Here is a 20,858-nt window from a genome sequence, read left to right as displayed (position 1 = left end):
TTACAACTTAGTTACAGTAGTAACGTTTATTACAAAACTGAAAAATGCAAATTAACTTACAATCTTGGACAATGGATACCCTGTTGGCCCTAAAACTAGCGCCCTTTTCGGTATCTATTTAAGCAGTTTATGTATAATGGGAACCTCCCAATCCATTTCGGAAATCAAGCTCCCCTTGCTGTCCAAAATTGCCAATAAGTCTTCAATCTGATTTGCCCCTTGTTTCGGGCATTCAATTGGCCTTCACCCGCTTTCATGGAGATGGAAAATGCCCCAAATTTAATGATTTGCTCGTCCCTCCATCTCAATTTCACTGAAAAAATAGCTTCTACCCTGCTGAATCCAAGTCTTGGAGATTCCAATTTCTGGCAGGCTTCCCTAGGCTACTGCTAAATCCTAATTTCTCCTCTACAGATTAGGGTTTACAGAAAAGAAATCTGAAATTTCTCAACCTCTGGTGAACTCAATGCTGTAATATTCGGAGTAACGCAGTAGAAAGGCTGGGAGATGAGAGACAATGTTGAGAATAGAGAAAATTCAGACTTTCTTCGTGAAGAACTGAAGAAAATTTGTCATTTACTACCGCTCCCTTATCTCAACACCTTGTAGATACAAAGAACTGAAGAAAATTAGTCATTTACTGTTGCTGCCCTATCTCAATAGCATGTACATGCAAAGAACTAAAGAAAATCAGCCATTGATTGTTGCTGCCTTGTCTCAACAGCTTGTAGATGATGTCACCTACTGTTCCAATGGCTACAAATCAAACCAGCATCTCCTTCCTCTCTTATACGTTGAATACACTAAAATGCCTCTCTCCAGCCTCTAAAAGACGTTTTTTAGTCTTGTATGGGCATTTTTGACAAGTAGCAGCCTTCCCAAATGGTTTTTCCAGCGTTATCCATAATTAAATATTAATTTTCAATCTTTAAATTCTAAAAATTAATCTAATAGTTATTTTGGTGCCCTAAAAAATAATCTGATTGGCCAATAATTAAATTAGCTGGGCAACTTCCATTCCCGAGTGTCTCTGCACCAACTTTGACCCCATCACATTGGTGCTAAGTACCATTAAACGCCACTTCTCTGGTGTCACCAATTGACACTTATAGCTAAATGAATAACCTAGGCCAACTACTAGCAATAGATACCACCAAGTACTTGTGCGGCATAACTTATATCCAACTTCTGCCTTTCACATTCCGTCATTTCCTCAGGTCCCAGGCTCGTAAATTTACTCTAACTCCACTTACACCTCACATATGAAACATTTACTTAACCATGTGATTAAAAATTAATCCACATGTTAAGTGAGGTTTCAAAAATACATGTCCTCATGACAGCCCTCCCTCTTAAAATCCTCGCAATTGTCCTCAATTGCACCGTCAGATGCATCAAAAGCAAAATAGTGGATTGAAATTTCCACAAGCCATCAAAGCACAACATTGCACACTATGACTCAACCATTCCATATGCCCAACACATGCTGAAAATTACCAGCCAATCATAACATAACATAAGACTCACAAAGAATCTTAACAACATTGCCAAATTATCATGTGATATGTCTATTTCTCATGAGCTTAACTCATCTGGCCAAACCAAACCATAGCATAGCATAACCAAACATAAACCATGGCTAAAACATCAATGGCATCATAACATATACTGTTGTCCATGGAACCAAATGTAAACCATTGAAAACTGAGCATAATCTAACCATAAACTGATCACCTGCTAATCTGAGAAATGATCACAAAATACTGCAAATGTGACCCCAACCTGATCATAAACTCATTGCAAAAACTGACCAATAATCAATGCAAAAATTGATGCAAACTCCTCCCAAAATTGACCATAAAGGATTCTCAAGCTAATCAAAAACTGAGCTGAAACTGATCATAATTTTTGTCTTAAAATTCAAGCAAAATTCATGACAATTTGATCATAAGCTGATACAAAAGTATAGTCCCAATACTTGGGTGAAACTCATACTCATCTGCATACATCTCACAGTGACCACTACGCTAAGTAGTGACCTCATGGCAAACATACTATCAGCGCAATATCTTGGATGCATGCTAAATGCATCTCAGATCCACCACATATGAGAGCTGTCCATAACTAGAGAAGTAGAAGTACTACCTTCCCCTTGAGTATCAAGCAATAATCCGGACCCTTGCTGTGTTGAACCTGATAGAGCCCGAACTAAAGTCGTCTCTAACTGAAAGGCATCTAGGTAAAGCTGCAACAACTGAGGATGGTCTACCAAGTCATCCTCTTCAATACATTTAGCATCCATTGGTGAATAATTTTGAAATTTCACCAAGTATCTTCTGAAAACTTTACCTTTGACCTTTCTTTCCTTATGTGCCAAAATCTACTCAATTATCAAAATCTCATCCAGCTCCTCAACCTCAAGCTGAATTTCAGCACACATATCCTCAAGTACATCACCTTGAAAAGGCCTTGACAAACTGACACTAAAGGCATTGTGTATCTACCAATGTGGAGGTAATTTCAGCCGATATGCCACATCACTGATCTTCTCTAATACCTAGAAGGGCCCATGGTATCTCATACTCAACTTCAGATACAATCTTTCTCTTCCTTTCATCCTTTTCACCCTTGCCTTTTCAAAACGTAGCAATACAGAATCACCCTCTAGAAACAGCAAAGCACGTTTGTGGCAATCAATTGCCCTCTTTTGCTTTTCTTGCAATCTCTAAAGGGCATATTAATTTTTTGCATAGACTACATCCAAGTTTTCCACATAACGATCAACTGGAGTTCGTGACCAGATTGGAGTCGGGCGACCATACTACTGACCAACGTGACTAGTCTCCACCAGGGGACGACATCCAACAAGCGGGCGTGGACTAACACAGATAGTAGTTCAAGCAACTTGGTGTGGTGACAGACAGTTCACCAGGCACACAACAAGTGGCGTATTGGGCTGATAGCACGTAGAAGTCCACGCGTGCGGGAAAAGCGACCAGGCATGTTGGTTGCCGGCAGCAATGGGCAGTGGCACATGGAAGGGGCCAGGTAGCAGCCGACGCGACGTCAGACTGTCACGGCCAGTCATCGACAAACAGGCCACGCGACCTGACCTGACGGGTCAATGGACCCACGTCAAGTCATATAAAGTTATATATATAATCTTCCCCTTAATCCTTTCAGCCATCACTTACTCTTGGTGGGGGGTTCACGCGTCAAAGAACAGTTGCCAATTCTGTGTAAAATTGAGCTAGAAATTTGGGCTTTTCCTAGAATTGACTCTGCTTATGCTTGTTAGTAATTTTGAAGTCAGCATTTGCAAATATTGCGTGTGGTGACCTCAATTAATTTGGGGATTTTGCCAAATTAGTCAAAATTGTGCTCCTTTGAGCAAAATTTCTTGACATTGGATCCCAGAAATTTGAGGCTTTTCATGTATTGGCAAAGTTTTTCTCAGCTGGGTTAGATTGGCTAACATTTATGCAATTTTGGACTTGAAATTTTGGCGATTTGTGCAGAATTTGGTAAATTTCTGCATTTCTTGCCCGTGTGGTGGCTAGTTCATGTACAAACAACAGAGATTTATTTCTGGTTGAGAAAGAACAGCAATGTATTTTGCTGACTCAGCTTGTACTTCTACAGTTTAGTACATTTACTCTTGTGTTCGTGATAAAATGGCTGCAACTTCTTCCAATTCAGACATCAAGAGTTTGATGGAGATCAAACCGTTTGATGGTCATGGCTTTGACCTTTGGAAAGACCGTATGCAGGGCATTTTATTTCTAAAGGATTGTGAGGATGCTTTCCAGGAAGATAAACCCCCATTAATGTTTGATGCACATTGGGCCAGAGTAAACAAAAAGGCTATGGCTTACATTAAGATGGGTATCATTGATGACATCTTGACTGACATTAAGGGTTTAGATACAGGTTATGCAATATGGGACAAGCTGAAAACAACCTATGAGATCACCACACCTATTAATCAAGTGCATTTAACGCGCAAGTTGGTGAATATGCGACTGGATGAGTCAAAGCTTCCAACTAAGTACTTGAGTGCATTTACAAGGATTCTAAATCAGCTCAAAGATGCAAATTTGGACTTTGATGATAAGTTGAGGGCAATCTTTTTGGTCATGACACTGCCTGACTCTTGGGAGACCTTGGTGGTTTCACTCAGCAATAACCCCAATCTCTCATATAAAGGGGTGAGGGGTTCTATCGTGAATGAAGAAATTAGACGTATGTCTAGTGGAGAAGGCAGCAACTCAGCTTATAATGTAAGAGGCAGGGCTGAAAAGAAAAATGCAAATACAGGACAAAGTAACAGGAGCAAGAGCAAAGATAAGGAAAAGAGTGACATTACTTGCTATCACTGTGGTCGGAAGGGCCACAAGAAACTTGATTGCGGGTATTACAAGAGGAAACAAGAGAGAAAGAAGAATACAAGAGATAAAAAGAAGAAGGAAGATAAGACAGAAGCATCTGTGGCAACCAAAGGCAAAGGAAAGGCCAATGTGGCCTCTAGTGTGGTCATAGAGGAGCTTTCAGATACAGAGGCTGATGTATTATGTGCAGTTGATTATGATGCCCTTGTATGTCACATGCAAGCTATGCAGATTACCAACACTGATGTGATTGATGCACTCTTGTCAATTGATCATGGTGTCACTCAGACTTGGATTGTAGACTCTGGTGCCTCTTTCCATGTAACTCCTTGCTTAGAGTGTTTTGCTATGTTCAATACAGGCAATTATGGAAAGATGTATCTTGGAAATAACCATGCTTGCAGCATTGATGGGATTGGCATTGTATACTTGTCTTTAGACAATGGTCAAGAGCTTGTGTTGAAAGATGTCAGATATGTGCCTAGCATTAAAAAGAGTTTACTATCTATTGGTCAGCTTGACTTGCATGGCTACACCACACTGTTTGGTGGTGGTTTGTGGAAAGTGAAAAAGGGTTCCATGCTAATTGCAAAAGGAACCAAGAAGGGCACTTTGTATTGTTTGCACTATAAAGCCTTGAATGGCAAGTTTCTGGCAGTTGCTGAAATTTGCAGCCACTTATAGTTATGGCATAAGAGATTAGGCCATATGAGCCAAAAAGAACTTGATGTCCTTACCTCTTTGAAGAGGGTTGATGGAAAAGGTTCTAAACTTGACTTTTGTAATGAGTGTCAGTTTGGAAAGAAAATAAAAAAATCATTTTACTCTGGTGTCTCTTGTAAGTCTAATGTCTTGGACTTAGTGCATTCTGATGTATGTAGTATGCCCGTGAAATCATTGGGTGGTGCTGCATATATTGTCTCCTTTATTGATGACTATTCCAAGAAGATTTGGGTATACTTGCTGAAAAAGAAAAGTGAAGTGTTTGCTGTTTTTAAAACTTTTCATGCATTTGTGACCACTCAGACAGGTAAAAAGCTGAAATGCCTGAGAACTGATAATGGGGGTGAGTTCACATCAACTAAATTCAAGTCCTTTTGTGACTTGCATGGTATTAAGAGGGAGCTTATAGCTCCTTACAGTCCTTCAAATGGGATGGTTGAAAGATATAATAGGACTTTATGTGAGAGAGTGCGGTGCATGCTATCCACTGCTAATCTCCCTCATGAATTTTGGGGAGAGGCACTCAAAACCGCGGTTCATATTTGCAACCGCTCTCCAAATAGGTCCTTAAATAATGGCATCCCTGAGGAGGTTTGGTCCGGCAAATCGGCCTCATATGACCATTTACGCATATTTGGTTGCGATGCTTTTGTGCATGTTAGGGATGAGCTGAGGAACAAAATTGACCCAAAATCCACCAAATGCATTTTCATGGGCTATGGTGATGAGGGTGAATTTGGCTACAGAGTGTGGTTACCTCAGTCCAAGAAAATTCTTCACAACTGTAATGTTGTGTTTAATGAGGCAAAATTGTTGAAAGACACTTTAGCCTCTAATGAAGATCTGAAAAAGGTGAAGTTTCAGAGTTTGCAACCACCTATTACTTCAGAAAATGAGCCTCATGGTGCTGTACCACACGCTGAAACTGATGATCAGCAAGTTATTTTTGAGCCAGATGATGATGGACAATAAATAGAAGCACAAGGAGGCCATGGACAGCAAGATACGTTTGCTGATTATGAAAATGCAGGTGCTGGTAATGGAAATGAAGGTGCTGTACAGCATGAATAGCATGCTGAAAATGGCTTACAGCAGCCAATAAATGCTAAAAATAATATACATCCAGATATAGACCCAATTCCTGAAAATGTTGATCATTGGGTACGCAGGTCTACACGCGTAAGAAGGCAACCACATAGGTTTGACCCGTCCTTGCATTATGTGATGCTTACAGATGAGGGTGAGCCTCTTACATACAAAGAGGCCAAGTCATGTGAATTCTGCAATAAGTGGGAGCTAGCTATGCAGGAAGAGATTAAATCTCTGTATGGAAATAATACTTGAGATCTTATGTCATTGCCCAAGGGAAGAAAGCCACTTTCAAACAAATGGGTGTACAAAGTAAAGACAGTTGACGGGAAACCCAAGTACAAGGCAAGACTGGTTGCCAAAGGGTATGCACAAAAGGAAGGGATTGACTTCTGGCAACAGTTCTGGACTATTATTGAGCTTTATGCTATGTTTATGCTGGCTGGAAATTTTCAGCAAATGGTGGGCATATGAGATAGTTAGTCAGCAGTGGCCAATGTTGTGTTGACTATGATGCCTTGTGAAAATTCCAGTGCAGTATTGTTTGCTTTGACACATTACAGTGCAATCGAGGACGATTGCAAGGATTTCAAGGGGGTGGTCTGTCACGAGGATGTGAAAATTTGATCCTTTGCTTATGTTTAATTGACATTTGATTAAAGGATTAGTCAAATGTGCAATTAAAAGATGCAAATGTGTTGCACATGTGAGGTGCAAGCTACTTTCTCACAGTTGAAGACCGAAGGACCCTGTGAAAAAGATGGGTGTCAAAGGCAAAAGTTGTAACAAGTTACACTTGTTAGATTCTAGGTGAATTTTGGTGTCAGTTTGCCCCTAGGACCATTAAATGGCCATTAAGTGTCAGTGGTGACACTAGGGACTAGGCATTAATTAATGGATTAATGCTTGTCCAAGGGTCAGTTAATGCATGGGACCACTTTGGGTTGCAAATGGCCTAGCCAATTAATTTTTGGATGGGCAAGGTCAATTTTCTCGGCATGGATTAAGGGCTGAATTAATTTTCAGAACTAAATAATTCTGAAAATTAATTAAATGGCTGGAAATTGCTGAAAATGGATTAAGAAAACTGCCACTTGGCAAAACTTTCCCATGCAAGTGGGGGAAAGGCTAAATAGGGCTAAAGGGAGAGGAAAATCTTGTTTTTTCATTTTGGAGCTGTTGGAAAGAGATGTTGGACTGTTGCTGCCAGCTTTTGGGGCCAATTCCCAGCCATTGGAGACCATTTTGGTGATGGAGATTGCATATTCTTGACCTTGGGAAGCTGGCAATTGTGCTGATGCACTTTCTCCTGAAGATCACAGTCTCTGATGCTCCTATTGTTGTTGATGCATCCGTTTGGGGCTGATACAGCAAGGCACTTGTTGCTGATTTTGGTCAGTTCTTCGCGACAAATCTCAAAATTTTCTCTCTCTACAGCATTCTCTCATCTCCTTTAGCCTATGCCCAGCCATTCTCAACAATTCTTAACCATTCGGAGGAGATCCCAGTCATTTTTGGTGGGCTGATCTGTAATTTCTGCAGTAAACCCTAATTTACAACAGAAATTAGGATTTAGTAGCCACCTTGGGATCTGTGCCAGAGATTGAAGGCTCAAGGGACTGAAATCAGCAGCTGATAATTGAAGATTATCAAGGGATTTCAAAAGCAATCCCATCCCGAATTGATTTGGGACAGCATTTGGCCAGCCAAGGGTCAAATTGGAGAAGAAGTCCTGGGGGAAAACAAGGGGCAAATGACCCAAAAGGCTTGCTGGACATTTATGACATCAAGAGCAATTGGTTAGTAGGAGGAGATTGAAGAATCTCAAGTTGTACTCCTTCCAATTGAATGAAAGCTAAAGAAATGCCGCAAGGGGCGCCAATTTTGGGGCCAACAGGGTGTCTACTGTCCAAGAATGTTATGGTAAAGTGTATATTTCATTTTATGTGCATTTAGTTATTGCTGTAATTAACTCTTAAATCAGGTTATCACCACCCATTCCAAGAAGGAAGGCTGGTTTCAGATGCTCTCAAAAATCACCTGAAATCAGCCTTCTCCATGAAAGATTTGGGGAATGCAGAGCATATTTTGGGCATGAGGATTCGTAGAGATAGAACGCAGAAATTGTTGTTTTTATCTCAAGAAAAGTACATTGAAAAGGTACTAGACTTAACATGGCTAAAGCAGCCTTTTGGGGTACCCTTACCTCCTTATCTTAAGCTTACCAAAGCCAACAGCCCAAAAGATGACGTTGAAGCAAATGCTATGAAAGGAGTCCCTTATGCATCAGCTTGTCGCTCTCTTGTGTATGCTATGGTTGCTACTCATCTAGACATTGCTCATGCAATGGGAGGAGTTAGCAAGTTTATGTCAAATCCTACCAAAACACATTGAGAGGCTGTCACGTGTATTCTTCGATATCTAAAGGGTACACAAAGAATGTGTATTTACCATGGGCAGGGTGCACTTAGTTTGCAGGGTTACTGTGATGCAGACATGGCAGATGACTTGGACACTCGTAGGTCCACCAACAGGTATATCTTCACAGTTGCTGGTGGGGTTGTTTCTTAGTGCTCCAAATTACAAAACATCGTTGTACTCAGTACCACTGAAGCTAAATACATATCAACTACTGAAGCTTCTAAGGAAGCTATATGGTTGAGCAAACTTACAGAGGATATCGGCATGTTTATGGATACTGAATTTTTGGGATGTGATAGCCAGAGTGTTGTGTATCTGGCTAAGAATGCCATGTATCATTCATGCACAAAGCATATAGATGTGCGATATCACTTCATCAAACAGATTCTGGAAGATGGCCAAATCACATTGACCAAGAACAAAACACAAGACAACCTTGCAGATGTTCTCACTAAAAGTCTAAGCAAAGCTCAGTACGAGCATTCCATACAACTAGTGGGAGTTGGTTAGAGGTTCACATCGGATCTTTAAGTGGGAGGTTGTTGGGATAAAGGCATGGTTTAACCTCCATGTATAGTACACGCACATTGTACATGTGAATGCACCCTTACGTGCCCCAAGTATAAATACATTTTATTCTTTGAAGTTTGTGTACCAACACATACTTAGTACACTCTTATCGAATGGTACTTGACTCTGCTCTCTCTCTCTCTCTCTCTCTCTCTCTCTCTCTCTCTCTCTCTCTCTCTCTCTCTCCCCCCCCACCGGCCCCCGTCCCCGCAAAAGACACATGTCGAAGATACAAGGGATACTACGCCGCCACCAGAGGGCCCTACCCCGCCGCTTTAGTCTCTCCATGTTAGACCGACCCATGTGGGACATCCTAGGATGAACACTCCAGGAGCAGTTCCACACCGCAATGGGAGTACCTCTAGACTGTATCCAGTCTAGATATCATTTTGTACCCACTCAATTTAGTTCAACATACCATAAACGTTAGCTTCATTGGGACTTTTGAAATCTCCCAAACATTTTGTATGCAACGTTTTGGTCTCATAGGCTAACTTGGCCTGTTGTAGACGTTAATATAACTTTCTTTCTTTCTTTCTTTCTCCAGTCATCACACTCTCACACTCTTATGCTCACTCCTCGAACTTCCATTCCTCTTAGCTAAGCCCTCCAACAATAAATGCTCTATCAACCCAAGAAGAGTCATAACTGCAAGTGTAGAAATAGTAGTCACGGTCTACAACAAAAGACGTGGACTCTGTAGTAGTAGAAGGTGCATCAAAAACAAACATCCCTGACTCCTTCTCCTTGGCTATGCGCTACTTACATTTTGTTGTGTAATGACCTGGCTTCTTACAATAGTAACACTTGCGCTTCTTAGCTTACGTGTCCCTCTGTTTCTTACTGCTCTATGAAGAGCCTGAACTTCCAAAACTCTGCGAAGCATTTCCAAACTGGCTGCCCTTGCCTTTCTACCTCGCTATAAAACTTGTTTAAAGACTATTACATCCATCCCACTGTTCTTTCTTGTTTGCTCTTTTTCTAGAAGTAAACTAACCAACTAAAGGAAGTAAATGGCTGCAGAAAAATTCTTATGGTGAGATTTAGGGCCATATGAAAGGCCAAATAAAAGGGCGGCAATGAATTCAAAGTAGTAGAGATTAACTATGCATCAAAATAATACTCATCTACATTCATTAGTTGCTCACGCAAGTCTTGAATTTTGTTAAGATGATCCTACATGGAATCACCTTCAGCCATCTTCACATTTTCAAACTCTTTCTTCAAGAAAGAGATATGTGTCTCATTTTTTCCAACAAACATCTGCTCGAGTGTAAGCCATGCTTCTCGTGAAGACACTACAAACCGTATGTGCGAGATTATAGACCGCTGAACTACCAATGCAATCAGTGAGACAATGCTTGAGCATCTCGTGTGTCCCAAGCCTTTTGTGCTACTGATCTCTCGGGAAATGGTTGTGCTAGAGTGGGCCTTTGACCACGTCCTCTTGGAGGAGGTGTTGCGGGAGCCACAACTCCAAGACGAACTTCTTTACCACTAACATAATTCCAAAGATTTTTCGCAATCAACACATTTTTCATCATGAAAGACCACAGAGAATAGTTGTTGCCATCCAATCTATCCTCCTTGGATACATATGTGAATACAACACTGTGTCCCTGATTTCCCATGGTTATTGTCACCTTTTCAAAGAGCACAGGAGCAAGACCTAAAACTGGACAAGCTTGGAAATCTGAAAATTTCCAGAAATTACAGCAAACACCATGCTGTAATTAGCAAATCTGATCACACTCTATCAAAACTGTCCAATGTATATCCTGTCCAATGCACAAACAATGCTCAGCAACACAAAAAATGCAAAAGCCCCAAAATCTTGTTGTCCAAAATGCACAATTTCAGTCTATCTCACACTGAAGGTGAAGTATATGTGCCAATGTTTGCATTGAACCCTAAAGCCCCAAATTTTGGCCCGAATCTCAAGAATTTTCTGCAATAAATGTGTCTCAAACATGTCTAGGAGCAAAAATAGCCCGGCTAGGCAAAAGCCCCTGCCTGAACTTCAAATTTTGAATTAAAAATTTGATAAATGTCTCCTTTTACCTCTAATGCAGACTTTGAGAGCCAACTAGGAGTATGTGACATTGGCGGAGGTGGCAAGATGCTGGAGGAGACCTGGAACAGGCAGCCCAGCTGCAATAGGTGGAGACAATGGAGGAGCTGGAGCAGAAACAGGTGGCACTAGCGAGCGGACCAGGCAGGAGGAGGTAAGGCTGGTGGTGGCAGCAATGAACCAAGGTGCAAGTGAATGGAGCAGGAAGCGCAGCCTGCGGTGCTGCAGTGGAGGACCTGGTGCAGGCTGGGCCCCACAGGTAGCTGGGGGCTATGCTACAGGCGGTGTAGGTGATTGCACAATAGCGGAGGCAGCAGCTGTCCGAGCTGGAGCTAACGGAGAGCTCAGCAAATCTGAATGCTGCTGGTACAGCTGGACCTGAGCTATATCTGAGCTCTGATACCAAATGTGAGAGATGGGACAGATCAAAGCTCAGCTGAGAGTACACCATTGACAGTGACGAGAGTGCGAGAGTGAAGACATGACTCCCAATGCAATAATCAAAGAGTAATGTGCAAATACAAAGTACAACCCTTAAACCCTAGGGTTATTAATGTGTGTTCACACGCGAAAGGTTTAAAACACGATAAGTACCCGAACTGTGTAACATAAGCAAATAAAATAAAGAAGAATATAAATGGGGGGGAAAACCTCTCATAAGGAGAGTAAAAAGTGCCCTAGTGCCCTACCGAGATCACCGACACTCCTCTGTGAGCATAGGCATTAGTCAAATCCAACATAATGCTTATGTTAGCCCAACAAATGTTTCACAAGTGATATCCATTTCATGTCAAAGTCTTAAGTAGATATGGCTCCACAATCTCAAGATGTTCATGGCCTAAAGCTCAGTGTTCCTTGATCATCCATGCTAGAGAACTCTGTAATGAAGGGGACTTGAGAGGAGAGGAGTGCGCCGGGGGGTGGGGAAGAGAGAGGAGAGACTTTGTTAGGGTTATCCAAGAATTAATGAACTAGTCTCTTCACCTTCTCAACAGCTTCCATGGCTTCTCCTTCTTTCTCTCACCTCTTTCTATCATTCTCTCTCCTTTCCTAGTCTTTCTCTCTCCTTGTCAGATTCTCTCTCTCTTTTTTTCGTAAATTCTCTCTCTCTCTCTCTCTCTCTCTCTCTCTCTCTCTCTCTCTCTCTCTCTCTCTTCGTAAAAGGTAATTGTATTAATTACGAAAAAAAGGTACAAGATTACATGATTACATGATTACAAGAGACACGAGGGCCCTAGGCCAACGTGTGGGAAATCCCCGTACTAATCCACGAAAAAGGTTACACCAATCATGGTAACGACCCAGAGACAATTGCCATATGCCAGGGAAGTAAATCCTCCCGAGGGAGCAAGTCCGAGCGCCGGATGAGATCTATCTGCCAATGCAAGAGCCCTTTAAGCCTGGCAATGTGTCTCAGTACATTAGAGGCCGAATCAAAGAGAAAAGCATTGCGCGTAGTCCAAATGTGCCAGCATCCCCAGTATCTGAAAAAGTGAAACAAGATCTTCATATGTAACTGTGGCGGTATGGGGTACTTTGGGCGCACAAAAGCCCAATCGAAAGGAGTTAGCGAGGACCCCACCACTGCGCGCCGAATTTGCGACAAGAGTGACCAGATATTCTTGGCGAGTGGGCAAGAAAGAAATCGATGTCGGGCCGATTCCGCAGTAGTGGTACAAAAGAAACAATTGCCATTCGAGATTCTACGCTTGGAAAGGGCTAAGGCAAGAGGAAGACCACCAATCATTACCCGCCAAAGAAAGACCTTGCATTTGAAAGGTGCCCTATTCAGCCAGCCCTCCATGACCGTTGCCTTCCACCATGCCTGCGATTTCCGCAGTCCCCAAACAGTATTAGCTTTCACACCCAGCCATTGGTGATCTTGAATGAGAAGATGATACACCTGATTAGTAGAGGCCTTTTCCAGACTCAACCAGCCTGCAAGGTCCCAGTCCTGCCAAGGACGATCCACAGCCAGGGCAGGAAAGGGTTGCCTACCCTGAAGCTCCGACAAAAGCTGTTCCCATAAACCACGATATCCGCGCGGGATCCTAAAAAGTCTCCTAGCAGTCCGAAACGATGCGACGACATTGCGAGTGGCAAGGGTAGCATCCGAAATCGAAGTCACACCTAAACGGGCCATGCGGTTAAATCTCGGTCGAAGCTGATGTTTGTCTTTCCATGAAAGTAATCTCGATACTGCCAACAATTCCAGCTGAAAGGAGTTAGTCTCCAAGCGGTCCCCCACTGGATGCCAACGGGCCTTTTGGAGCACCACTTTCCAAGAGCCGACCAAGTGCAGTAACAGAGAGGAAGAGGGACTGGAGAATCGAGAGTCAGCATTAAGGACATGCCACCAAGAGGCCCGAAGTCGTGTATTACCATGGCGTAGCCCGCTGTCCTCAAGAAAATAACGGGCTATAATGGTCCACGGGTGATGATCCACACACATGGCACGAAAAAGAGACCAACGAAGAGCCAGCATATGAGTTTCTGCATCCAAAATAGCTCCACCACCCATGCATTTAGGGGTACATGTATGTGACCACGAAATCCACGAAATACCTGCCTGCAGCGAATCCTTCTTCCATAGCATGAAAAAAATGGGATGAGTGAGAGCCTTCAAAGTAGTAGGCGTCCACGGCAGCAATGGCAGGAAATACGTTAGCATTGGCAGCATAATTGTCTGAGCCACTTTGAGGTGGACATGGAATGGCCACGCTTGCGACTTCCAATACATAAACTTCGCAGCCAGTTTTTGTGAAATCCACTCCAGTAGTTCCTTTGGCCGTACATCCACCCCCAATGGGTATCCAAGATGCCTTACAATGGAGCCACGAAAAACCACCTGGCCCTGCCAACCTAATGACTGTAAATCAGACTCCGTGCAACTAAGTATGGATGATTTAGAGGCATTGATGCGAAGACCAAAGGCCTGACCAAAGAGTGTCCAGACATCTAATGCCTTTCGAATATTGTCCCTGTCCACCCGCAAAATCATAAAGGTGTCATCAGCCAAAGATTGGCTAATAAAGTGCTGCCCCAAAGGAAGAGACAATCTTGCCAGCTGCGCAGAAGCCACATTGAGGATAACATTGAAAGAACCGGGTGAGTCGCTAGGGCAAAGAAGAGAGGACTCAAAGGGCAACCCTGTTTGACCGAGCGTGCAAGGACAAATGGCTCTGTAACCCCACCATTGAGCATAACTCTTGAAGAAGCCACAGCACTAATGGTGTAGATCAATCGGGACATCCAAATACCAAAACCCATAGCAGACATGAGATCTGCAATGAAAGACCAGTCCACATAGTCAAAAGCCTTTTCCAAATCCAATTGAATCAATACCACTTCCTGACTGGAGTGCCGCACATAGTCAATAGCAATTTGCACATTTAAAATATTATGCAGAATGTTGCGGCCCTTAATGAAACCATATTGGAGAGGATGCACAATAGCTGGAAGGTGCTTGTGAAGCCGATTCGCCAACACTTTGGAGAAGATTTTATACATCGAGCCCATCAAAGAAATTGGTCTCCAGTGTCGCAACGTTGACGGCGAAGGGACCTTTGGAATCAGTTTGATAAGGCCTTGTTTCCATAAGGAAGGCATGACCCCTGTTTCCCAAACCTGCTGAAACATAATCGCCAATGGCTTCACCAGCTGCGTGGCCGAGTTCTCAAAGAATTCATTAGTGAGCCCATCCCAACCAGGACTTTTATCCTTAGGCAGGTGTAACAAAACATCCATAACCTCCTCCTCGCAAATATCCGCCTCCAAAGTAGCTTGCATATCAAGTGGAACCTGCTGGCGGACCAGATGATAGAAGACCGAGCAAGCATGCGTAACTTGGCTAGAAGGTGAGGGAGAAGAACCAAGAAGTTCCATAAAATAATTTCTGCACGTATTAACAATGGTCTGCGGGTTAGTCACCATGTGACCTTCTGAATCCTGGAGTCTAGTCATATTTTCGTGAGCAGAAGAAGCATACAAGGCGCGAAAGAACTTATGAAACTGACAGGCACTATCTTGTAATGTCTCAGTCAAGTTTTGCAGCTTGGCCTGCTAATAAGATTTCAACTGAAACACTTGAATAAGATTGGCCAAACGCTTCTCCAGTGACAGCATAAAATCATCATCTGGGTTATCCACGAGCAACGAACGGACCAAAGCTAGTAAGTCCTCTGCTGCAAGTCGATGTCGCCGACAAAGAGAGGCATGATAGATCCCATACTGCCGAGCAACCCGCTGCACATTAGAGAGCAGCCGTGCAAAGGAAGCCAAGCCCTCAGAGGCGAAGTCCACCAAGAACCTCTCAATCAATTGCTGCATATAGCCCTGAAAAATTGGATGCTTCAAATAAGAGGAGTTGAAACATAAAGGGAGCCTATCCAGCAACTGCATAAAAGGTGCAATAGGTTGTACATGCATCTCAAGGTGGAGGAGGAAATGATCCGACAATGCATATTGCTGCAAGACCTTCATTTCCAGCATCTCGGGAAGAAAATCATCCCCCTGCATGATATACATTCGGTCCAACCGCGACCAAGTAGTTGCATATTGTGCGGAATGAAAAGTAAACCCTGAAAAAGAAGGGAGAAACCATGACCAAAGATCTTGCTCAAGTACGCGCAGAGCAAATGAATTCCACACCCGGCTTTCCGGCGCATCCATTACCGAATGCCCTGAAGTGGACTCAAAAGAGTCAACACACATATTGAAATCTCCCATCAAAAAACCCCTTCGGCCAAGTGACATCGAGCCCTGCAAAGTCGACCAAAGATCCCGTCGGGATGCGGGATCATTCGGAGCATAGAGGCCCAACAACCATAAAATTTCTCCTTCAAATAAGACTTCGATTACCAGAAAGCGGCCCCGCACATCATTTTTAACAAGAACAGGCTGGTATTTCTCATGGACAATCATCAGCACACCCGAATAGTACGTAGCATGTGTCCCTACATAAAACAAACGGAATCCATGACAATCCACAACTTTTCCTGCTTCACAGTGACTTTTGTGCTCAACTGCACACAATACATCCCACTGGTTCTCATGCAAGTCAGTCCCCATGGCATGTTGCTTATGGCAAGAGCAAATGCCTCACACATTCCTCGTGGCTATCTTCATATATCTTCAAAAAAGGAAATCAGGAGCGAGACGCCTCTTGCCTCGATTTCACATTTTCCGCGAGAGCATCCAGAACACCCTCATCCAGAAAATCAGCCAATACTGCAAACGAATTCTGGCTGCCTGCTTTAGAGGTAGAAGGAAAATCCACTGCCTTGGGAGTGGGACGGGGATAACGCCGATCCTAGGGTGTAATCACATTACCTTTTGTATCAAACGCCAGCTTAGCAGGTGGGCCCTTGGGACCATCTGTATAGACTTTCCTTGTAGACTGATTACGGGGGGCAGACGGGGCCATAGTACGCGCAGCATGCTGTGAAGTGAACATTTCTTTCCTGCGCATATACGTGCGCATGGAGTCCTGTGAAGCATTAGGCCCAGGGTCTACCAGGCCTGCATCCAACTTTTTACCTTTTTTTTTACGAGCCTCAATCCAATCAGTGCTACGGGAATCCAGACCCAGGACCTGTTGTTTGCCTTTATCCACAACACTAGGTGGCTGAAGGGCCTCCTGTGCCGGGGCATCAAGCACCATGTCATCCTTAGGCAACACAACATGCGCATCCTCGGAAGACGGTTGTCTTTTTGGGCATTCGGCCATAAAATGCCCCAATTACCACATGAAAAGCAGTGTCCTGCAAAGTTGCCCCATTTCAAGCGAAAATGCAAAGGATGCATGCCAGAACAATTGAGGCGAAGCCACGCAGGCCTCTTCTTGGCCGTGTCCCATAACATGCATAAATGGTTTCGATTCATAGCCCTGAGGCTTGGGGGAACCAGCACTATTCCCACAACTACCATCGCATCCTTCAACAATGGCCAATAGACCGCCGGACAATTTTCCACTTCCACCCACACCGGGCATTCTCGTTGGAGCAAGAGCTGGAAGTCTCCCATAGGGCGCCATGGTACAGCATGGACCAAGCGGCGATCAAAGAATAATGGCAACACCGAAAAAGACCGCAGGACTGATTTCGGGTCCACCGTGGCTTCCAGCACATCATCAGTTCCCGAGTCAGAAAAAGTTTCATTATTATGCTGGACATAATCGCAAAGCAGAGTATTGGCAAAGTCCAACAAATGCTCCCAGTCAAGCTCCTGCGAATCCACAGGATCAGAGGCGACCTGCGCATAGGAACGTTCCTGAGGACCCATTGGCTCGTCAGAAGTATGCTTGGAGCATTTGCCCGCAGGCAGCAGTTCAGAACCCGAAGGCATCTCCTCCGTGCACGGCACCATGTCCTCCGGCTCCTCTGTATCAGAATCAGGGCCAAGGGCTGCCACCGTCCGATCTAGAAAATCCATATCCAGGCCAGCCATACTGCTGTCTTCTCTCTCTGTCAGGGGACACAAGCAAGAGCAACGCTATCTCTTTCGCTCTCTCTCTCTCTCTCTCTCTCTCTCTCTCTCTCTCTCTCTCTGTGCACAGGAGCAGATCAGCTCACTGCTCTGATTCTGCAAATGTCGTGGCCTGTCAGACTGTCCTGTGGACCCCGTCCACTCTGTGGACGCCTGGCACTCCTTGCGCTGCACCCCCGTGGTCACAAAAGCTAGGCGAAAATGAAGCAGACTGCAGGCGGCGGCTGCAAACAGGGCAGCACGTCGAGATACAGTCGAACGTGAGGCAGGCTGCAGACGAGAGGGACGCAGACTTCAGGCGGCGCTTGCAGACAGGGCGGCAGGTCACGAAACAGGTGCAATAGGGGCAGACTGCAGGCTGCGCCTGCAGACAGGGCAGGCGTTCAAGAGAAAAGCGCGCGCAGGACTGAACTCCCGCCCACCACACAAAAAACGCGTCGCAGTCAGGGGGCACCGGATCCGCCATCACCCACGCTCGCGCCCGTCACCGTCATCGCGCTCCTCTCTCTCTCTCTCTCTCTCTCTCTCTCTCTCTCTCTCTCTCGTCTGCTTCATCACAAACTCTCTTGAGAGTGGACATTGTGAGAGCCAAGGGTAAGGGAAAAGCCTTGTGGGTGATTGAGGAGAAGGCAAGAAAGCCTTGTGGATGAAGGCAATGTAAAACCAAGTTCCCCCCTCATGAACAAGCATGTCTTTCTAATGCTCTCCCTAAGCCTTTCTTAACTTATGTTCGCTGGTCAGCTATGTCTTTTGTGTTTGTCAAAAGCCTCAAAAGGGTCATGATCAAGAATGGAGAATTGTAGTTCATGATGAGTATGGATTATCTATGCAGCATGATTGTTTGAGAGTGGGCACAATGAAAGCTAATGATAATTGCAAGTCCCTCTGGGTGATTGAGGAGAAACAAAGAGAGTCTTGAGAAGATGTCTCTAGACAAAAAAGGAAATGCTAAAACAAGTTCCTTGCTCAATAAATGAGGGTCCTCTAAGCCTTCGCCGATGGTTGTGAGTCAAGTATATCTCTTGGAAATTTAAGTCATCAACCCTCAAGTTGGTTTAGCAGGAAAGGGAACTTCAAGACAAGTTGTGCATGACATAAAAGATCATAATTATTTAAGGTCCTATGCTAACCAACGTGAGTTTTCTTCCAGTTTTGATGACAAGAATCGCGAAGATTTCAACTTGGGATCACCGCTACAATGTTGACATTTCACCAAGTCCAGGTTTGACCCTACTTACTGCATAGAAGGGAGTACTCAAAGAGTACTGTCTCTCTTGCTGCTCAATCAAAGCCTAGGGATATTGCAGCTAAGGTATCAAGCTTTGATAAGAGTGCTTTTGAGGAAGATCTAGATGTTGACATGCAGGCTTGAGAGGGGTCCACTTTAGGAACAATCTCTTCTCTGCAAGTGATTGGATATTCAAGGATTCTAAAGATCTAACCAGCTGGTCTGCAAATACTACTATGAACAGGATTAGGAAAGCTAAATAGCCATCAAGTTGTTGAAAGACCACATTAACATGAACCCTTAGACTTCTTAGATACCTTTTCACTGTAAGATGTCCTCATGGAGACTTACAGTAGGAGAATTACTAGTTGCCGATCAGCCAAGGTAAGAGGAAGGCCAGTTGCAGGTATTGTGTGTTTTATACAACCAGTCTTTACACTAGTTTGCATTTAGTCGAGCTGATCCCAGTGGGGCCCTGAAGGAGTGGTTGTATATCTCCACATTGTGGCTGGCCATTACCTGGAAGCACTTTAAGCTAAGTGATTGGATATCTAGAAGCATTTCTACTGTTCCTTGGAGGAGGAGCATTGGACCCTCTTTCATTTTCTTTTGCAGTCTGCCAGGTGGGCTGTATGGTTTATATGGTTAAGGAACATCTGTGCTGTTGCTGAGCAGAGCTACACTAAGGCTAAACAGCTCAATTTTTTCAATCTTTTCAGTTCTTTCCAACCAATTATTTTTTTGATATCACCTGCATCTTCATGCTGCAATTCTTGTACCATTTTGTCTCATCACACTTATCCTTTTGTATGGATGTGATTTCGGCCTTGTCCATGATCCATGTTATCAAAGATTACAAGTCGCAACCTTCTTCTTGAGAATCATAACTAAGAGTGCTTGCTTCCACTTAAACATTAGGAGTTCCATTCTAATTTTTCCACTTTTTATTGACTCTGATTAACTCTAATTTAGTCATCCTTGCATCAAGTAGTCCATCCCCAACAATCCTAATCAATCTTGAGCTTATATGTTCCCGTGACACTTGATTTGTACCTACCAACCAATGGAGATGTATTATATAAAGACTCCATGGTGGTATTTGCTTTTAAAACATACCCACACCTTGAAGTGTGAAAGGATCTTTGATGTGATGTAACACCTCCATGTCTTTGAATCCTCATGTACAGGACTTGAATCCTGCAAAACACCCTCCTAAAACTTACCTTGTGACTTAAATTCAGACAAAGCACTAACATCTTGCTACATTAGCCGAGATTTCTTCTTCCAGAAGCGCTTACAACAAGCATCGTCGAGTGCTGCTCAAAGTGCATACCATGATGAGGCAGTGACCTACTCACTCCATTACTGACACAACCTTACATCTCCAGCTTTCTGGGTTCAAGATACTATTATCTTCAATACTATTAGCTTTTCAAATAGGAATGTTCAACATTTTAGCCAGGAGACTAAAGCCCTTGCAAGCAGTTCATACTATTCTAGCTGAAGAACAGTTTTGTCCAAGTGCACATCACAAGACCCACTGGACATTTAGGAGTGGAGCACAGAGAGAGCATTATCAAAAAGTGAACAGTGAGTATCACTAAGTAACCTTAAACCTATAAAAATGTAAAGTCAATAAAGCATGTCAAAAGTATATAGTGCTTGCCTCGTAGAGAGAGTTCTCGTTGAACGCATATACTGCTCCTCCAATAGCATCTGTGCACAGGCCAAGCATAGACACAGCACCATGATCTAAAAGTGAATCAAATATCTTTTCCTCCACTACTTTTTGGCTGACCCTATTGACCACCTGTTCAAAAAGCACCAGTTATTGTCACGTTTATTCTTGATTTTTTGAATTGCCTTAATGCAACATAGATAC

The 20,858-nt window shown here is 43.6% G+C and overlaps 1 protein-coding gene across 4 annotated transcripts in view; it reads right to left on the bottom strand.

The window, feature by feature from the left end:
* Positions 1 to 20,858, bottom strand: part of LOC148012489 (zinc ion binding protein) — a 155,906-nt gene that overhangs the window by 97,755 nt on the left and 37,293 nt on the right. For 3 of the 4 annotated variants that reach the window (XM_087669722.1, XM_087669723.1, XM_087669720.1), the window contains exons 9-10: positions 20,643 to 20,786; positions 20,099 to 20,173 (exon numbers count right to left, since the gene is read on the bottom strand). In XM_087669722.1, the coding sequence (XP_087525848.1) occupies positions 20,099 to 20,173; positions 20,643 to 20,786 (219 nt within the window). The remainder of the gene's footprint in view (positions 1 to 20,098; positions 20,174 to 20,642; positions 20,787 to 20,858) is intronic. The other variant, XM_087669721.1, reaches the window with a different exon arrangement.

This window comes from Lygodium microphyllum, chromosome 27, assembly GCF_053477565.2.
Source record: "Lygodium microphyllum isolate KBCC chromosome 27, Lygodium_microphyllum_v1.1.10, whole genome shotgun sequence".
Classification (NCBI taxonomy): Eukaryota; Viridiplantae; Streptophyta; class Polypodiopsida; order Schizaeales; family Lygodiaceae; genus Lygodium; species Lygodium microphyllum.
The sequence above is the reverse complement of the archived record's forward strand: the minus strand, read 5'-3'. Positions and strand labels throughout refer to the sequence as shown.